Below are 21,850 nucleotides of genomic sequence, written 5' to 3'. Positions count from 1 at the left end.
CCCCTCGTGGGGGAATCTAGAACTAGGGGGCATAGTTTCAGAATAACGGGTTACCCATTTAAAACAGAAATGAGGAGAAATTTCTTCTCTCAGAGGGTCGTGAATCTTTGGAATTCTCTACCCAGAGAGCTGTGGAGACTGTGTCGTTGAATATATTTAAGGTGGAGATAAACAGATTTTTGAATGATAAGGAAGTCGAGGGCTATGGGGAGTGGGCAAGGAAGTGGAGTTGAGGCCAGGATCAGTTCAGCCATGATTTTATTGAATGGCGGAGCAGGCTCGAGGGGCCAAATGGTCTACTCCTGCTCCTATTTCTTATGTTCTTATCTGTCGTGCTTCCACAGGCAGCTCACACATTTTAAGAAAATGAATATCAGGCCACTTGCCTCGCCGGCAGAGGTCTTGGGGGAAGGGAGGCCGATCGTGATTACTGTGGAGTCTAGGGACAATTCCTGCTTCACCTAGCACCACGATAAATAAAACATAACCACCATCAAAGAATTCTGATCAGAGCCGGCCCAGCACTTGCAATGCCTGTCCAGTTTCGACAAGAGGGCTTAAGTTAGGCCACTCATTTACATATGTAAGGGGCCAATGCCTGTTTTCGGCAAACAGTGGTGACACGTGAAAAATGGTCCGACCCAGTATCGGATTAGACATCTTTCAGGCTTTGGGCATGGGACATTGGTGCCAGAAATTGGTCACCATTGCACTTGTTCTACACCCGTAAACACTGACAGCGAAGTCTAATTTCTACTCCAATGTGTGTAAATGTAAAAGTCAAGAGCTGCATGAAACCCAATGTTCATATTGAGTTTGAGGTACCCCAAAAGCTCTCCGCTCCCAGATGAGATTACAGAGGCTATTAGGTTCCTGGGATTGTTTGGCCCAGATTTTGAGGTCAGCGTGAAAATGACAGCGTTCACCGTTGACCATGAAGAAAGCTGCCCACAAAGATCTCGTGATCTCTGTGGCATTGATTTCACCTTTCTTAACGATAATTTGATTCTGGTGCCATGTCTCGGAGATCGCCAGCATTCAGCAACATTGATGTCCTCAAGCAGGCTAAGCATCCAAACACATTTTTAAAATTCTCACAGACAGCAAACCAGGAAGTAAAAAGTAAGCTTTATCCTTCACTTTTTAATCATGTTACAGGGAGAGAAATAATGATTGGGACATACATATGGGATTAAGGTAGAAGCTGAAATATCATAAACAAACTTTAAAAAAAATATATATTTTATTATATTAAAAAAATATGACGTTTTAATCAGAATGGAAAAAATTGACATTCCACAAATATAAAATTTGTTTTTTTAGGGCCGGAGAGGTTGTTCAGCAGTAATTATGAGTTAGTACGCTTTTAACATCCCAGTTACACCTCATTGAACAAGGCTTAACTTTCTTGAGGTGGGGTGGGGTGGTTTAACAGCGATATTATAGCATAAAAGGGGATGTTCACATCAAATCGCTGATTCTGTGCTGATTACCGTCTGTGAGGTCTTCAACAACATGCCCTGTGGAGGGGCTGGGTATCACTGTCAGCAACTTCCCGATTTGCACGTTTAACAGCATGTGCGGATGCCAGAAGCTGCTGTCAGTTTCTCAGGGTAATGATAGTGAGTGCTGACACAACCGCAAATTCCGGGCCATTGAAATTTCTGTCTTTCCTAACCTGTGGCTCATAACAAAATTCCACTGGGCTGTAGGCCCTACCTGCTGCTCACACCCAAAGAATGTCTGACTGTTGTTCTGGCTAACTCCTTCCATTCATGGCCCCCTTTCTGCCCCAATATCAAACTCATTTCTATTGTGCAAAATGGAAAATGTCGGCAAAACGACATCTGATGAAAAATCCGCCTTCCCGCACATACAGGACTGGCGAACAAAGACTGATCTTTTTACGTTCTCTCCCATTTTAGGGTCCCTGATGTTCCCACCGATGCCACCCTGATATACGAAGTCCAGCTTCTCGACGTCAGAAATGCTCCTGACCCAAAACGGCTGTCGGCTTCAGACTGCATTCGGACCTGCAAACAGAAACGGGAGCGCGGAAACTACCATTTTCAGAGGGGAAACTACCACGGTGCCATCAAATCCTACAACCTGGCACTGGAGGTCCTGAATGTTTCCCCAGAACGTAAGACACAAGACAATGGTTATAGCTCCCTCCTCACCTAACCTCTGACTGTTTCTGGTGCAGCAACATTCGGGTTATTGTATTTGAATTGTGTTGTTTCATTATCATTCCCCCGTCGCCCCCTCACCCATTTAATCCCTTTCTGCTGGCTTTTTGCCCGTCCCAATGGTGTTGGGTGTCAGCTGTGGCTCAGTGGGTGACACTCTCGTCTCTGAGTCAGAAGGTCATGGGCTCAAGTCCCACTCTAGCACAAAATCTAGGCCTGACACTCCATCGGAATGCCATCTTTTGGATGAGACGTTAAACCGAATCTGCTCTCTCAGGTGGACGTAAAAAATCCCAGGGCACTATTTTCAAAAAGAGCAGTGGAGTTCCCCCCGGTGTCTGACCAATATTTATCCCTCAACCAACATCACTAAAACACAGATCATCTGGTCGTTATCTCATTGATGTTTGTGGGAGCTTGCTATGCACAGAATGGCTGTCATGTTTCCTACATTACAACAGTGACTACGCTTCAAATATACTTCATTGGCTGTAAAGCATTTTGGGGTGTCCTGAGGTTGTGAAAGGTGCTATATAAATACAAGTTATTTCTTTTTTTTAATCAGTGATGTTCTTCATGATCTAAGCTGATAGAATGGATTATACAGGTTGGACCGCCTTTATCTGGCACCACCCCTCGTCCGCCATGATTCTGATGGCCGGGGACACATGCGCAGAACGTGGCCGACCTCCACCCCGACTTTGGGGCCCGCCCACACTTCAGGCCCACCCGGGGCACCGACCTCACCCCCTCCCCGACCTCGGTCTGCCTCTCTGCCCCGCCCCCACCCTCCCCCTTCGGTGTGACCTCCCTTTATCCGGCAAAATCCCTTATTCGACACAGGCCAGGTCCCAAGGGTGCCAGATAAGGGAAGTTCAACCTGATAGCTGCTTGAGTATTATCAGTTCTTGGACCGCACCTCAGAGAGGATATATTACCCTTGGAGGCAGTGCAGCGCAGATTCACCAGAGTGACACCGGGGCTAAAAGGGTTAAATCATGAGGACAGATTGCATAGTCTAGACTTACATATAGAAGATTAAGGGGTGATCTAATTCAGGTGTCTAAGCTGATTAAAGGATTTAATTGGGTAGATGGAGAGAAACTGTTTCCTCTGGTGGGGAAGTCCAGAACAAGGGGCAGAACCTTTATATTAGAGCTAAGCTGTTCAGGGGTGATGTCAGGAAGCACTTCTTCACACAAAGTGGAAATCTGGAACTCTCTCCCCAAAAAGCTGTTGAGGCTGGGGGTTGATTGAAAATTTCAAAACTGAGATTGATCGTTTTTTGATAGGGAAGGGTATAAATGGATATGGAACCAAGGCGGGTATTAAGGTACAGACCATGATCTAATTGAACGGTGGAACAGGCTTAAGCAGCGGAATGGCCTCTTCCTGCTCCTATGTTCCAATTTCACTCCACGTTAGCCAATAGGGGTCAATATTTAGTGGGATGCAGAAGATATCCTTGCTGTTGTTTCTTCCTTCTTACAGACAGTGTCCTGCAACAATCGCATGCTGCTTTTCATGGTGCTGTTTACCATAGCAACTCTCACATCAAGGGGAGATGGGTTTGAATATCAGCTGAGGGCTTGGCCTGAGAGACCATGGGGCCGATTCCCCCTTCCTCCTGGGTGCGGGACAAGACACCATGTGCCCGAAGTGTGTTGCACCTATTCGGGTCGAGATATGCCCACATTTGGTGGGGCTATCCACCGGTATCGAGGTCTTCTGGGCAATCTGGCTGCTGTTGTGGGGAGCACCATACAGAAGGCCTCCAAAACCAAATATCAATAAAATGCCAGCCAAAAAAATGTAGGCCACTTGCCTTCCGGTTTTGTTTCCTGGCCCCCTCGTACCCACTGGCCTGAGGAGAGCCCAGGCACAAACGTTCTTGGGGCTCCATGGGGAAATGGGTGACCCAGACTACAAGCACAAGGAATGCCCCCTTCTGCCTTATTACCGTGACGATGCTGGGCCTACACCTATTGGAGGCACAGGCCTCACTCCACTGCTCAAAGAAAGCCCTGAAACAGTCAGGGTAACTTGAAGGAGGCAGAAACTTAATGATCAACGGTTTCTGGTCTGCTTTTCCCTGGCCTTTGTGCCCAAAGACTAAGCGATGATATTGCTTTTAGCAAGAAATATTGAACTGCATGAATCCTCACGTTTGTTTATAAATCACTGCATGATGGCAGAGAATGTATCTCACATTGTTCTTTGCAATTCAAACTTGACTCATTGACATTGTCAATCTAAAGTTTCACAACACCTAACCCATAGGGCAAAGACATAACTCAGTTGCAGATCATACAGACCAATAAGCTACTGGAATATTGAGCAGTATAATTTGAATATGTATTAAACGTGCCTGGATCTGTTGGATGTGTAATAGGACATCTTTGCTTCACTTTATGTGACAGCTTCAGAACAAAAGAGAACCTGATTTGCTTCTTAGCACAGGTAACTAACATACCGCAAATTAAAATTGCATGTCGTGTGCATAAACTCACATATTCAAATCACAGATGCTGACAGTATGAAAACAAAACAGGGGATTAGTTCAGGCTTGCATGTACCCAGTTGATTTCAACAAATAGACTGGAATTTTGCCAGACCAGTTTGACATTGAATACACTTTGCTCTTAAAGAGCCCAAGTTACAGACTTTGAGGTAAAATTTGTAGTGGGGTTCTCCTGATCTTTAGCAGAAACTCCGGAGAAACAGTGTAAATAGGAACATTAGGAACAGGAGTAGGCCATTCAGCCCCTCAAGCCTGCTCCGTCATTCAATTAAATCATAGCTGATCTAAATCTCGAATTCCAATTGACCACCTTTGTTCCACATCCCATGGTAACCTTAAGCAACAAGTGTCTCAGTCTTGAAAGCTCCAATTCTCCCAGCACTCACGGCCTTTTGGGGCAGAGAATTGCCGATTTCTCCTACTCTTTGTTTGAAAAAGTACTTCCTGATTACCTTCCTGAATGGCCTCGCTCTAATTTTAAGATTATGTCCCCTTGTTCTTGATTACCACATCGGGGGAAATGGTTTCTCTGTATCTACCCTATCGAATCCTTTTAACATTAAAACACCTTGGTCAGATCAACCCTCAATCTCCTAGAGTCAATGGAATACAAGCCAAGCCAATTAAGCTGTTTCTCCGAGGTTTCCGGCAAAGTTATGGCAGGAGATCGGGCTGTGAATTTTGCCTGTTCCGTTGGCGATGTCCCTGACCCTGTCCAAATCAGAGGCATTTGAATATTGTGGGAGGGTGATCACACCAGGACAATGGCAACAACAACATACATTTATCTAGCACCTTTAACATCGAAAGGATGCTTTTCGATATTAAAGCACTATATAAATACAAACTTTCAGCTTCTCTGAACCCCATCTCTTTCGCCCCACCTTCATGTCCCCACATGTCTCCTGGATCCATGCTTTGGAATTCCCTCAACCTCTCATAGAATCATAGAAAATTACGACACAGAAGGAGGCATTTCGGCCCATCGTGCCGGTCGAAAAAGAGCTACCCAGCCTAATCCCACCTTCCAGCATTTGGTCCATAGCCCTGTAGGTTATGGCTCTTTATTAAGTTATCTAATTAAGTGCACATCCACTCCACTTCCCTCTCTTCTTTCGAACCTCTCCTTAAAGCCCACTTCCTTGACTCACCCCTCCTTATATTTCCTCCTTTAGCTTTGCATCCATTTTTTTCTTATGCCTTTGAGAATTGCCCTGTTTTCCACAGGTGTTTTATATATATATAGAAACATAGAAACTTACAGCGCAGAAGGAGGCCATTTTGGCCCATCGTGTCTGTGCCGGCCGACAAAGAGCCTCACGGCCCTCGGTCAATAGCCTTAAAAGTTACATATAAACCTATGAACAATGATGGAAAGGCAAAGAGCACCCAGCCCAACCAGTCCGCCTCACACAACTGCAACACCCCTTATACTGAAACATTCTACACTCCACCCCAACCGGAGCCATATGATCTCCTGGGAGAGGCAAAAACCAGATAAAAACCCAGGCCAATTTAGGGAGAAAAAATCTGGGAAAATTCCTCTCCGACCCATCCAGGCGATCGACATTAGTCCAGGAGAATATATATACTCTTTTCGTTGTTGTTGTTGTTCTCCTTCTTTATTCAACACAGATAAGTTTGAGGTATTACATTTGGGTAAGAAAAATGAGGAGGTCACTTTTCACTTGGAAAATAAGAATCTAAATGGGACTTAGAAGCAAAGGAATCTGGGAGCACAAATACACAAATCACTAAAAGTAGCGACATAGGTCAATAAGGCCATGACAAAAGCAAACCCAGCACTAGGGTTTATTTCTCGAGGGATAGAATTGAAAAGTAGAGAAGTTATGCTAAACTTGTATCCAACCTTGGTTAGACCACACTTGGGCCGGATTTTCGGGTGGTTTGCGATCGGGCTTTCGCCGCGTTTTGACTCTCGCCAGCAAAAACCTGGTCACAAAGCCCAGGCTTGTTGTTTGTGGCAGTGATGGGACGTACCGTCGGAGAGAGGTGCACCGATGTGTAACTATGCAATTGCGTTACCGTCATACTTTCGGCACTCTACCGACCGGTGCACAGCGCCCAGAATAGCGACAGGGTCAAACCCGTTGGTGCAGCCCTGTCAGCAGCGGTAATATGAAAACCTGCAAAAAAAGGAAGTTAAAGTTTATATTTTTTAATTTATTTTTCAGCGATTTGGTAGCGAAGGGTCTTGTAAATGTTTTTGCAATGTTTTTTTGAATGTTATTTTTCCCCTCCCAAGGCCTCTCTCACAGTGCAAATGACCCAGGACTAAAGTTGCCGAAACTCACGTTTTGCGCTGTGAATAATCGTGCAATGCCTCCTTTACTGATGCGTCCCATAAAGACCGAAAGTTCAGCCTAAAAACGACGGCGCAACATAAATGGTAATTTTCACATATCGCTACCGTTGTCGCCAGAAAACTCCAAAAGCCGAAAATCCGGCTCCAATTGGAGCACTGCGTGCAGTTCTGGTCACCATACTATAAAAAGGATATCCAGGCACTGGAGAGGGTGTAAAAAATATTTACAAGCATGCTATCAGAACTGCGAGGCTATACCTATCAGGAAAGGATGAAAAGGCCAGGTCCCTTTTCTCTTGAAAAGAGAAGGCTGAGGGGCGACCGAATAGAGGCCTTTAAAATGATGATCGGTTTCGATGGAGTAGACATAGAGAGAGCGTCCCCACTTATCGGGAAGATCAAAACTAGAAGCCATCAATATAAGATAGTCACCAAGAAATCCAATAGGGAATTCAGAAGAAACCTCTTTACCCAAAGAGTGGTGAGAATGTGGAACTCGCTACCACAGGGAGTGGTTGAGGTGAATAGTATCGATGTAGTTAAGGGGAGGCTAGACAAGCCAATGAGGGAGAAGGGAATAGAGGGTTATGCTGATAGATTTAGATAATTAAGGACGGGAGGAGGCTCGAGTGGAGCATAAATGCCGGCATGAACCAAATGTCATTTATTTATTTATTTGTTTGTTTGTTTGTTTTCTCTTCTTCTTCCCACAGTACAACAGTGACTACACTCCAAAAGTACTTCCTTGGCTGTAAAGGTGGTCGTGAAAGGCGCTATATAAATCCAAGTCTTTCTTTCCTTCTTTTCTCTCCTCTTTCTCTTCTTTTACTTCCTCTTCTTCTTCCTTTCTTCTCTCAAGTTGCATTAAATTTGCTTCCTTCATTACAATGGGCAGGGTCATTTCATGAAGCAGTTGGCTTTTCCCCAACAGTGACATGATGGAACAGCTCTGGAGGTAGAAAATCTCAAAATGGTGGGTCACCACAAAATCACGATATTATCCAACCAGCACCGGGAACACGCGGCAGTCAGCGTCTATATGCTTTTCCTGTTAGCTACTTTGAACAGAAAGTCCTCCCCTTTAACTTTTCTCCCCCTTTAATACTAGCTGCCAAATATGAGCACATAGAAAGCATCAACGGGACAGATATTCATGAGTAGTTTTGTTGAAAGAGTTGAACTTTGCAGCTGCATGGGTCCCTGTTAACTGGCCTGACAACCTCTCTGAGGATTTATATTTGCTGTGGCCTGTTGCCTATTCTATGCTACTGAAATAACCTGTGTTGCTGCTACTGCAGACAGCCTCGGAGGACTTTAAAATCTTTATTACGAATACAAATGAAAAATGAGGCCTAGTGAAAATCTAGCGTGTATGTTGGGCTTGGTGTCAACAGCTGTGTTTATTCAGCGCCAGAGCCCGAGATAATGGTATAGGCCGCTGATCCGTGGGTCTTGCCCAACCGGCTACAACTATTTTAGTTGTACCTGTAAAACAATAAATCATTAAATCAAGTGTCCCCTGGTTAAAGGTAGGGGGGGGGGGGTGCACTAAAACCGACAAACTTAAACTAAGTAAACTTTAGACATTACATGGTTTAAATTAAAATTTGGTTGCCGGGGGTGATGATGCACTCCAGTCCCTCCGGCGCCAACCTCTCGCCCAACTGGATAAACCGGGAAAATAAAAGTGGCAGGAATCACCATGGGTCTTCCCAGCTGGCAGATCCTAGCAAGTTTATTTTCAGGGTGTAGCCAGCTTCACAAGACGTGCGGGTCTTTAGCTGACACCCCCAGCTCCCATCTTAGCTCAATATTGAAAGATGAGAACCATCCCAGAGCAGATCCTCCAGATTTGGCAACCCCACTACTGGTAGTTCCCTTTTATTTCATTGTAATCTACACATTGGAAGAACAATAAGGAACCTGCTTAAGGAATGGCGATGAACTAGATACGGAAGAGGTTGAAAGAGATCTGCAGGAGCAGGAATTATCAAAAAAATATAATGCTGAGCAATATTGGTAGGTCAGTAGAGTAAAGCGAGAAAGAACTTGCATTTATAGAGCACCTTTCGTGACCTCAAAGATGTCCCAAAGCGTTTTATAACCAATGAAATACTTTTGACGTGTAGTCACTGTTATGAAACTGATGTTGCCATACTCAAGGTTTGGTTAGGACGCACCTTGAATCTGTGTTCAGTTCTGGTCAACAAGACATGAGGGGAACCATCCAGATCCTGGCAGTGGTGCAAGGAAGGGTCACAAGCCTGATCCAAGCCGCATTTTAGGCATTCGGGGCTTTTCAGCGAAATCAGTAGCGATCCGTGAAACTTAGCGTTTTCGCTGCACTATTGTTTTTAGGCTGAACTTTGGCCTTTTACATCTGCATTAACGGAGGCGTTGCACAAGCATTCATGGCGCAAAATGCGAGTTTTGGCAACTTTAGTCTGGGGATGCTGCAAGAGAGGCCTTTGGAGGGGGGAAAAAAATTCCATAAAACATTCCAAAAACATTTACAAGACCCTTAACTATCTAATCGCTGCAAAAAAATTAAAAAATAAAAACTTTAACTTAACTTTTTTGGCAGGTTTTCATACTCACCGCTGCTGGCAGGGCTGCACCAACAGGTTTGACCCTGTCTCTATTCTGGGCGCGGTGTACGGGTCAGGAGAGTGCCGAAACTCAGACACAAATGCAAACCGAGTCGTTACACCTCGGTGCACCTCTCCCTGGCGATACTTGGAAGCACCACCGCAAACAGGTACCCGAGGATCCCGCCCGGGCTTTGTGACCGGGTTTCCGCTGCGGAGGGTCAAATCGCAGCAAAAACCCGGTCACAAACCTGCCAAAACACCAGCCCCTTGTATCAGAGGGACTGTTATAAGGAAACATAAGAACATAAGAACATAAGAATCAGGAACAGGAGTAGGCCATCTAGCCCCTCGAGCCTGCTCCGCCATTCAACAGGATCATGGCTGATCTGGCCGTGGACTCAGCTCCACTTACCCGCCCTCTCCCCATAACCCTTAATTCCCTTATTGGTTAAAAATCTATCTATCTGTGATTTGAATACATTCAATGAGCTAGCCTCAACTGCTTCCTTGGGCAGAGAATTCCACAGATTCACAACCCTCTGGGAGAAGAAATTCCTTCTCAACTCGGTTTTAAATTGGCTGCCCCGTATTTTGAGGCTGTGCCCCCTAGTTCTAGTCTCCCCGACCAGTGGAAACAACCTCTCTGCCTCGACCTTGTCTATCCCTTTCATTATTTTAAATGTTTCGATAAGATCACCCCTCATCCTTCTGAACTCAAACGAGTAAAGACCCAGTCTACTCAATCTATCATCAGAAGGTAACCCCCTCATCTCCGGAATCAGCCTAGTGAATCGTCTCTGTACCCCCTCCAAAGCTAGTATATCTTTCCTTAAGTAAGGTGGCCAAAACTGCACGCAGTACTCCAGGTGCGGCCTCACCAATACCCTGTACAGTTGTAGCAGGACCTCCCTGCTTTTGTACTCCATCCCTCTCGCAATGAAGGCCAACATTCCATTCGCCTTCCTGATTACCTGCTGCACCTGCAAACTAACTTTTTGGGATTCATGCACAAGGACCCCCAGGCCCCTCTGCACCGCAGCATGTTGTAATTTCTCCCCATTCAAATAATATTCCCTTTTACTGTTTTTTTTCCAAGGTGGATGACCTCACATTTTCCGACATTGTATTCCATCTGCCAAACCTTAGCCCATTCGCTTAACCTATCTAAATCTCTTTGCAGCCTCTTTGTGTCCTCTACACAACCCGCCTTCCCACTAATCTTTGTGTCATCTGCAAATTTTGTTACACTACACTCTGTCCCCTCTTCCAGGTCATCTATGTATATTGTAAACAGTTGTGGTCCCAGCACCGATCCCTGTGGCACACCACTAACCACCGATTTCCAACCCGAAAAGGACCCATTTATCCCGACTCGCTGCTTTATGTTAGCTCGCCAATTCTCTATCCATGTTAATATATTTCCTCTGACTCCGCGAACCTTTATCTTCTGCAGTAACCTTTTGTGTGGCACCTTATCGAATGCCTTTTGGAAATCTAAATACACCACATCCATCGGTACACCTCTATCCACCATGCTCGTTATATCCTCAAAGAATTCCAGTAAATTAGTTAAACATGATTTCCCCTTCATGAATCCATGTTGCGTCTGCTTGATTGCACTATTCCTATCTAGATGTCCCGCTATTTCTTCCTTAATGATAGCTTCAAGCATTTTCCCCACTACAGATGTTAAACTAACCGGCCTATAGTTACCTGCCTTTTGTCTGCCCCCTTTTTTAAACAGAGGCGTTACATTAGCTGCTTTCCAATCCGCTGGTACCTCCCCAGAGTCCAGAGAATTTTGATAGATTATAACGAATGCATCTGCTAAACATCTCTTTTAATACCCTGGGATGCATTTCATCAGGACCAGGGGACTTGTCTACCTTGAGTCCCATTAGCCTGTCCAGCACTACCCCCCTAGTGATAGTGATTGTCTCAAGGTCCTCCCTTCCCACATTCCCGTGACCAGCAATTTGTGGCATGGTTTTTGTGTCTTCCACTGTGAAGACCGAAGCAAAATAATTGTTTAAGGTCTCTGCCATTTCCACATTTCCCATTATTAAATCCCCCTTCTCATCTTCTAAAGGACCAACATTTACTTTAGTCACTCTTTTCCGTTTTATATATCGGTAAAAGCTTTTACTGTCTGTTTTTATGTTTTGCGCAAGTTTACTTTCATAATCTATCTTTCCTTTCTTTACTGCTCTCTTCGTCATTCTTTGCTGGGCTCTTCACCCTTGCAAAAGGGTGTATGAGAAGAACCTTATCGAGGTGCCACCGCCGCAGGTCGGGAGTATAAGAGCTGGAGCAAGCCACTGCAGCTTCCAGCGGGGGCCGACACAAATGTGCAACGGCTTTGAGGTGGGCGACTGGGTGACGTCATCAGGACCCAGGTTGCCGTTTGGAGCGTGGGCAGGAGCATCGGCGGGGCCCTGGTACAGCGGAGGAGCGGGGAGGTCGTGGCGGAATTGCGACGAGTGATCGGGGCGGAGGAGTGATGAGGGATCGTGGCTGAGATTTGGTGGGTGATCGTGGCGGAGTTGTGGCGAATGTTTGTGGCGGAGGTGCGGCAAGAGTTCATGGCAGAGGTGCGGCAAATGTTTGTGGCGGAGGAGCGGCAAGAGATCGTGGCGGAGGTGCGGCGAATGAGGGTACGGGCCCCAGAAGAGCCGAGGGCCCAGGGGCAGCACGGGCCAGCCCACACTGTGATATGTGAGCGCACTAGGTCCGTGCAGCAGAGCAGGTCTCCAATCATCCTGGTTAACCCTTGCCACTGGATAAAGACCTAGCTCTGTCGAGCCCGTGTGATGGCTGATGTGCAACAGTCACCACACGTTAAAAAAATTCACGCACAGGCATCTTCCACCCCCTCGATTGGAGTTCAGGACTGGAACATCGGGTCCTTCATCGAAACACCTGTGAACTCTTGTGGAAACAAGTCATCCTCGTTCGAGGGACCACCTATGATGATAGAGGTACAAAAGATATTAAGTGGAATAGAAAAGGTTAATGCTGAGCACAGTTTCAAATTAAACCAGGATCACATATCGCAGTGTGGGCTGGGCCCGTGCTGCCTCAGGGCCCTCGGTTCTTCTGGGCCCCGTACCCTCATTCGCCGCACCTCCACCACAAACATTCACCGCACCTCCACCACAAACTCTCACCGCACCTCCACCACAAACTCTCGCCGCACCTCCACCACAAACTCTCGCCGCACCTCCTCCACAAACTCTCGCCGCACCTCCACCAAAAACATTCACCGCACCTCCACCACAAACTCTCGCCGCACCTCCACCACAAACATTCACCGCACCTCCACCACAAACTCTCGCCGCACCTCCACCACAAACTCTCGCCGCACCTCCACCACAAACTCTCACCGCACCTCCACCACAAACATTCGCCGCACCTCCACCACAAACTCTCACCGCACCTCCACCACAAACATTCGCCGCACCTCCACCACAAACATTCGCCGCACCTCCACCACAAACATTCGCCGCACCTCCACCACAAACATTCGCCGCACCTCCACCACAAACATTCGCCGCACCTCCACCACAAACATTCGCCGCACCTCCACCACAAACATTCGCCGCACCTCCACCACAAACTCTCGCCGCACCTCCTCCACAAACTCTCGCCGCACCTCCACCACAAACATTTGCCACACCTCCTCCACAAACTCTCGCCGCATAGATACGAACTGGTTAAAGGCAAGCTCAGGACACAAGACAGAACCTGCATTTATATAGTGCCCTTCATATCCGCACAATGTCCCAAAGCACTTCACAGCCAATGAATACATTTTGAAGTGGAGTTACAATTGTTACAGAGGCAAGCACAGTGGAAATTTGCACACAACAAATGACCAGCAAATCTATTTTTGGTGATGTCGGCTGAAGGATAAATGTTGGTCAGGACACTGAAACAACAACTTATATTTATATAGCACCTTTAACATAGTACAACGTCCCAAGGCCTTTCAAGGAGTGTAATCAAAAAAAGTTTGACATCAAACCACATGTTAGGGCAGATTACAGGTAGGCTTTAAGGAGTGTCTTAAAGAAGGAAAGAGAAGTAGAGAGGTGGAGAGATTTAGGGAGGGAGTTCCAAAGCTTAGGGTCTTGGCAACAGAAGGCACGGCCACCAATGGTTGAGTGATTAAAGTCGGGGATGCTCAAAAGGCCAGAATTGGAGGAGTGCGGATATCTCAGTGGGTTGTAGGGCTGGAGGAGGTTACAGATATAGGGAGGGAAAGACCATGGAGGGATTTTGTTATGTTCAGAATAAATCCATAGGACTATATCGCAAGCTCAAACTGTTGTGACCTTGGTCTCTTTATTCAGACACCAGAGTGAGGAAGCAGCATGGTGAATCACCTTTTATACCTGCTTGTCCCAGGGTGCACAGGTGACCCTTAGGTCTCCCACAGGTGTGCCCCTAGTGGCAAGTCTTACATCTTGGTAAGGTATACATACATACATAACATCACTCCCCCCCCCCCCCAAAGTCTTATGTGCAAGTTATTTGCAGGTTGAGGCGATCTGATGCCCTGTGCCCCTGGGTCGATCGCCTGGGTTGAAGGCCTGACATGGTGGGTTCATCCTCGTGGTTGACGGCGAGGTCGATCGTGTTAGTGGGTCGCTGGGGGCCAGGTCTTTTCACCGTGGTTCCTGGTTATCTGTAGTTCGCAGTTTGATGTTGTCCACATGCTTTACTCGTTAGCCCGGTTTCACAATCAAACGTTCCATTTTTATCACATATACTCCATTCCCCCCCTTAGCTAAAGTAGTGCTAGCGGCCCAACTGGGGCCCTGAACGTGGTCTACATCATTTATTCTGATGCCGCGTGGAGGGGCCGTGCGATCATGGTGCATTCTCTGCTGATGGCATACGGAAGGCTCGGTTCTGAGAGTTTCTGTCTGGTGACTGCGTAGCGGCCAGGATAGCCGGGTCTGTAGGGAGTCTACCCTGACACGCGTGGTGCTAGGTTTAGTGATTTGGGCTGCCTGCTCTGGGCTATTGTCACTGACCCTGAGGTCTAGTAAGCCCAGGATGGCCGCAGTGCCCTTGAGACTTTCAGTAGTGGTGGGAGGCCTAGTGGTCCCCGTGGATCCTGGGCCGTAGTATGGGGGCCCCGGACCACCGACTATGTGTAACTGCCCTACCTTACTTTGTAAAGTTGGGATGGGTCTTTCGTCTCTACGACGGATAAGTTGCCACATCCCGTCTAGTTCACCTTTGGCAGGCAGTAACTTGGGATCCTGGCTGGTCCAGGTCCCAAGCTGGGGGGCCGTTACGGTTGACCCCTCACTTTCTAGCACTTCCACGACCACGAGAGGGTCTGCGGGTTGCGCCATTTCCACCCCGGGGGTGGGCAACGGTGGCCAACTGAGAGCATTAGTGCCGTTCTCAGTGTCTGGCCTGTGGCGGATCATGTTACAGTGCACAGACAGTGTTAGACATTCTCGAAACAACGCATCGATACTGGTGCCTCTGCTCGCCCAAGCTCGTGGGATGAACAGCTTGTCTGACTCGAGCACATATTGGGACAGTCTTTGGTACGTCTCTTTAGTCCCGGGAATACAGGCTGCTGCCTTAGTTAACTTATTGGATACATGTTCAATCGTTTGGGGCTCGGCCGCTACTTTTGCTTGCTGCACAACACTCGCGACCCCTGTGATAACGCATCACTTGTTACAAGTACTTTGTCAGATACATATACAACCGGTTGGTGTTCGCCTGTTACTTTGGCTTGTTGTAAGGTCCCCCCACCCCATATAATGGTACGTCATTGGCTGCGAAAGACCACTCACAAGGGTTACATAGTGCACACAATTTATTGGAGCGTAGTGGGTTCCTGGCCTTCTCAGCAGCTGCCCCTTTATCTTTGTCCCAAACCCAGTCGTCTTGCTGAGCGACACGTTCCTCCGTTTCGTTGCGGCGACCCCCCGTGGTGTGGACGCTCTCTCGTCCCGTGGTCTGGACGCACTTTCGTCCGTGTCCGTGATGCCGACTGCTGCGAGGTCGTCGGCTTCGGGTGGTGGGTACCGCGCCTGTACCTCTGCTCGATTGATCTTCACCTCCTCGTGGTCGTGATGAGCGGCCTGTGCCTCGGGGATCCGCAAATAGATCTGCACTTTGATGCCTGAAGGTGGGGGTTTGCTCAGCCTTTGAGAAAGGGAGACCTCGTTTGCCGGAGAGGGTACGCAGAGGTTTTCCCAGTTCCATCGAATCTTCCCCATCCACCTCCTGCCAAGCAGCATTGACCCATCACCTGAAACAATCCACGGCGGTAAATCGTGCACTGCTCCCCCTCATGGAATACTCTTATGTCGGTACTACCAATAACTGGTATCAGTTCCTTGGTGTAGGTGCGCAGCTTTTCCTGAATCGGGATCAGCTCGGGTCGCTGTGCTTCATCGCCCCACAGCCTCTTGAATTCCTTCTGGCTCATAACTGATTGACTTTCCCCCGTGTCTAGTTCCATGGAGACTGGAGTGCCGTTAAGTTCAACTTTTAACATTATCGGAGGGCTTTTGGTGGTGAAGATGTGTATCCCATATACTTCCTCTTCATCCACAGGTTCAGTTGCCTCTCCTGCTCATTCATCGTGATCCTCGCTGGATCGGTCGTCCTCTCCTGACTCTGCCACTTGGTGAGTCAGAGATTGTTTACACATTCGCTGGAGGTGCCCCATTGTTCCACAGCCCTTGTACACATAGGGCTTGAATTGACATTGATGGGCTCTATGGCTGCCCCTGCAGCACCAACATGCTGCTAATGGATACGCATTCATGCCCCATGGCGGACTCTGAGTCACTCTAGGCCTAGGTCTGGCCTCTGCAATCGTGTGGGTCCTGCCCTATACAGATCTGCCTGCTGAAAACATTATTTTATGCACAGTACTTGCCGGTGATCTTCGATTCTGTGAAGATATCTGTTTAGTGTTATCGCTCGTGAATATAAAAGCTTGGGCTATCGTGATGGCCTTGCTCAGATCTAGGGATTTGTCAGACAGCAGTTTGCGAAGAGTGACCTCGTGGCCAATTCCAAGCACGAAAAATTCCCGCAACATTTCCCCCAAGGATCCTGCAAATTCGCACTGCCCCGCAAGGCGTCTTAGGTCAGCGACAAAACTCCCCACGTTCTGGCCCTCGAAGCGACGGTGCGTGTAAAAGCAATACCTGCCCATCAGGATGCTCTCCTTTGGCTTGAGGTGTTCCCTAGCCAGTGTACACAGCTCTGCATAAGATTTGTCCGTTGACTTGACCAGTGCCAGCAAATTTTTAAGGAGGCCATATACCGATGACCCACACACGGTGAGGAGAATCGCCCTGCACTTGATCGCTGTCTCAGCCTTGTCAAATTCATTGGCCACGAAGTACTGGACGAGGCGCTCGATGAAGGCTTCCCAATCATCACCCTCAACAAATCTCTCAAGAATACCAATGGCAGCCATTACCCCGTGAAAATTAGTGATCCATTACTCGTCGCCAAGTTGTTGAATACAGAATAAATCCACAGGACTGTATTGCAAGCTCAAACTGTTGTGACCTTGGTCTCTTTATTCAGACTCCAGAGTGGGGAAGCAGCATGGTGAATCACCTTTTATACCTGCTTGCCCCAGGGTGCACAGGTGACCCTTAGGTCTCCCACAGGTGTGCCCCCTAGTTTCAAGGCTTACATTTTGATAAGGCTTACATACATACATAACAGATTTGAAAATGAGGATGAGAATTTTAAAATTGAGGTGTTGCTCAACCGGGAGCCAATGTGGATCAGCGAGCACAGGGGTGATGGATGAGCGAGACTTGGCGCAAGTTAGGTAAGGGCAGCTGAGTTTTGGATCACCTCTAGTTTATGTAGGGTAGAATGTTGGATGCCAGCCAGGAGTGTATTGGAATAGTCAAATCTAGAGATAACAAAGGCATGGATGAGGTTTTCATCAGCAGATGAGCTGATGCAGAGGAGGCATTGGGCATTGTTATGGAGGAGGGAATAGACAGTCTTAGTGATGGTGCAGATATGTGGTCGGAAGCTCACCTCAGGTTCAAATATGACCCCAAGGTTGGGAACAGCCTGGTTCAGCCTTAGATAGTTGTCAGGGTTAGAGATGGAGTTGGTGGCTTGACAGTGACCGAAGGCAATGGCTTCGGTCTTTGCAATATTTACTGGGCGAATTCTACCTTCAAACAATGCCTGTAATCTTTAACATCCACCTGAACGGAGGGCATCTCATCTAACAAATGGCACCTCTGACAATGCAGCACTCCCTCAGTACTGTGCCAAAGTTTCAGCCTCGAGTACGTTCTTAAGACCTGCAATGGCGCGTGAACTCACAACCATCTAACTCAGAGGTGAAGGTGCCACCACTGAGTCAAGCAGACACTTGATTTCAGACAGCACTCAGAAAGAGTGATCAATACGTGGAATGGTCATAATGGCTTAAGGTGATTGGCAAAAAGAACCAAAGGCAACATAAGAAAAAACTTTTTTACACAGCGAGTGGTTAGGGTCTGGAATGCAGTGCCTGAGAGGGTGGTGGAGGCAGACTCAATCACTGCTTTCGAAAGGGAATTGGATAAGTAGCTGAAAGAAAAATAATGTCAGGGCTACAGGGAAAGGGCGGGGGAGGGGAACTAGCTGAAGTGCTCTTGCAGCGTGCCGGCACGGGCTCGATGGGCCGAATGGCCTCCTTCCGTGCTGTAACCGTTCTATGATTCTATGGTCTTCACCGTAAGGTAGAGGTAGGTAAAAGCATTCATGAGACAGCTGGATGCTGTACTTAGGTCATAGATTTTGTAGAGCGTGAGCTCGATGGGCTTATATGTTTAAATCCCTTCATGGCCAACCCTCTCCCCCCATCGCTGTAATCTCCTTTAGTCCGACCATACTCTCCCCGCCCTTCCCACCGAATTCTCTGTTCCTCTGACTCTGGCCTAACCCCATCATTGACAATTTGTCTTCAGTCACCTCAGCCCCACCCTCTGGAATTCCCTCCCTATATCCCCACCTCGCCATCCTCTTCTATGACCATTTTTAAAACTCTTCACTTTGACCCCCTCCTAATATCCCCTTCTCCTCTCAGCATCCATTTTTTTAAATGCCTCTGTGAAGCACCTTAGAACGCTTTTCTACGATAAATGACAATTTTATTATCTTTGCAATGGAAATAGTTGGCAGAAATATTTTAAGACATTTTAAGCGTGATGAATATTTTCTGATTCAATCATTTTATAGGATCTTCAATGGTGTGGCACATGGGGAGTGAAAGCCAAGCGAATTGGACAGGGCATGTAATCGTGATTCAGACTCTATTTTGAAGTTGTATATTCTATCCTTATTCTTATGCAATACATCGGTTTTATATTATTATTTAGATTTAAAATGAAAAAACTTGCAGCAATTTGGGAAACAAAGAGAGTTGGATTCACTAAAAGAAGCCAAACAGAGGCACCACAGCGCCACCTCTGGCAAAAGGGTGTGATTACAGCGTGACATGTTTACATAATCAGTTTCCATTATAAATGTGACCATTGAAATTTACAAGTCGACACAAAAGTGTCACAGAAACATGGCAACAAGAAGTACAGTTTTATCGATAGGAAATGCATATAGATTGGAATAAATTTCAATGCGGCACGAGTTCTAATTTTAAAGTATGTTGCGGTCATTCTAATGTCTGTGCTGGTTTCAAATTGCAGTTAATCCCAATGCTCAGGAAGCAGAAGAACTGCAGGAAGATGGGCTGAAATGTCTCAATAATTTGGCAGCTGCCCAGCTGAAGTTGGACCTCTGTGAAGAGGTGCTTGCATCCAGTAACGCTGTACTGCAACTGGACCCCAACAACGTGAAAGCTTTGTTCAGGAAAGGAAAGGTTGAGTATTCCATAACCACAACATCTCCCAGGGCTTGAGTTTGCGCTGTGTGAATATTACCACTTGTACAGAATTCTTTTTGTCTCAACTAACTGAAACGTTAATCCATTTATTTTAAACAAATCCGTCCCTCCACTAGCCTGGCAGAAAAAGGAACTGCTTACCAACATGTTAACTGTTCATACACTAATATTCGCCCTCCATGGCCTTGCCCCTCCCTATCTCTGTAATCTCTTCCAGCCCCACAACCCCTGAGGTGTCTGTGCTCCTCTAATTCTGCCCTCTTGAGCATCCTGATTATAATCGCTCCACCATCGGTGGCCGTGCCTTCTGTTGCCTAAGCCCCAAGCTCTGGAACTCTCTGCCTAAACCTCTCCGCCTCTCTACCTCTCTTTCCTCCTTCAAGACGCTCATTAAAACCTACCTCTTTGACCAAGCTTTTGGTCACCTGCTCTGATTTATACTTATGTGGCTCGGTGTCAAATTGTCTTGTCTCATAATCCTCCTGTGAAGCGCCTTGGGACATTTTACTACGTTAAAGGTGCTATATAAATACAAGTTGTTGTTGGACTTTAATAAGAGTTAAGAACGAATTGAGCAGAAAAGGTTAAGCAGAGATTTGATAGAGGTGTTCAAAATTATGAATGGTTTTGATAGAGTAAATACGGAAAAACTGTTTCCAGTGGCAAAAGTGGCAGTAACCAGAGGACACAGATTGGTGATTGGCAAAAGAAACAGAAGGAACACGGTGAATCATTTTTTTTACGCAGCGAGTTGTTGTGATCTGGAACGGGCTGCCTGAAAGGGCGGTGGGAGCAGATTCAATGGTGGCTTTAAAAAGGGAATTGGATAAATACATGAAGGGAAAAAACTTACAGGGCTATGGAGGAAGTGCAGGGGAGTGCGGTTTAATTGGACAGCTCTATCAAAGAGCCAGCACAGGCACAATGGGCCGAATGGCCTCCCTCTGTGCTGTATTATTCTGCGATTCTATGAATCTATGTTTGAGAAAATATACAACATCTTTAGGTTCACTTGAGATTTGGAAGCCTCAGTCACTCAGCCACCTCCAAAACCGCTTCTGAGTAAATGGGGATTCATCTGTGGAGATATCATGCTACACACGTTTAGTTGATTCCTTTTACCTATAAAATCATTTCAAACTCTATCCCCAGGAAGGACAACTGAATGGGATTTTTTTGTTTACTGTTTAAATGTGTTTTTTCTTCTTAGTATAGTTAAACTTCACCCTTTCTGATCCAAACGGAGTTTGCACTACAGCCTGAGATCTGAAACTTGGAGCTGGGAGTGACTGGGATTTGGGGTTTGACAGTCATGTCTACAAATCAATTGGATCAGCCATTGACCCAGTTAACACACGATCTTTCATGTGAACCGCTCTGCAGCCAAACTAAAGATGGTGGAGTCAAAATTGGATTTTGTTGCTGCCATTTTACGGGCGTGAAATGGGTGTAACAAGGTCCAATTTCGGGCACCGGTGTCCTATGTCCTAATGATGGCTCTAAACGCCGCCTGTGATAATATTGGGTCGGGCCATTTTTCAGGCATTCCTGCCGGCTACCTGAACAGGCGTTCGCTCCATTACGCATGTAAATAAGGGGCTTAATGGCTATTTAGGTCCCCTCACAAACGCTGGTGTGCGATGAGCCGGACAGGCGTTGGGCCTACCCCGCTCAGGCTTCGTTAGCAGCCCCTGCAGCTTAAGCAACATGCAGCAACGAAAGGTACATTTAAAAAAAGAAATTGGTTCCCCCCCCACCCCCGGGCCCTCACTCTGTCCATCCCCCAGGCCCCCCCAACACCTCCCCGGGAGGCAGGCGGCCTTGAACTTGTTGCTTCACAAAAAGAGCGAGCTGCCTGTAGAGGCTCCCCCACATTATTGCGAGGATGCCAGAGGCCTAAATTTGAGCTAGCTTCCTGGTTCAAGCATGCATTGAATGCGTCAATACATTGTCATTGATATGGTAATAAAAAAGTTTTTGCATGAAGTTTTTATGCTTGAGTTTTAAAGACCTTTTCAATTCTCTGTCCAATTTCAATAGGATCTGGCCACTTACAAACGATGGGACTATAAATTTGTCCCTGTTCTGACGAAGGGTCATCGACCCGAAACGTTAACTCTGCTTCCTCTCCACAGATGCTGCCTGACCTGCTGAGATTTCCAGCATTTTCTGTTTTTATATGGACTATAAATTTCTAGGATTTAGAGGAGCACCTTTGCAAAATGTTAAGAACGACAGTCTTCAGAAGGAAGTCTGTTTGCCAGACTTTTTAAAGGGGGGTGTTGTCATGGAAAACAATTTAATGAATCTTTT

At 46.8% G+C, this 21,850-nt stretch overlaps 1 protein-coding gene across 1 annotated transcript in view; it reads left to right on the top strand.

The window, feature by feature from the left end:
- Positions 1-21,850, top strand: part of fkbp16 (FKBP prolyl isomerase 16) — a 226,140-nt gene that overhangs the window by 181,787 nt on the left and 22,503 nt on the right. The window contains exons 4-5 of the mRNA XM_070859292.1: positions 1,926-2,143; positions 19,341-19,513. Coding sequence (XP_070715393.1) covers positions 1,926-2,143; positions 19,341-19,513 — 391 coding nt within the window. The remainder of the gene's footprint in view (positions 1-1,925; positions 2,144-19,340; positions 19,514-21,850) is intronic.

The sequence above is a fragment of the Pristiophorus japonicus genome, chromosome 17 (genome assembly GCF_044704955.1).
Source record: "Pristiophorus japonicus isolate sPriJap1 chromosome 17, sPriJap1.hap1, whole genome shotgun sequence".
NCBI lineage: Eukaryota > Metazoa > Chordata > Chondrichthyes > Pristiophoridae > Pristiophorus > Pristiophorus japonicus.
This window is presented reverse-complemented; position numbering and strand designations above follow the sequence as displayed.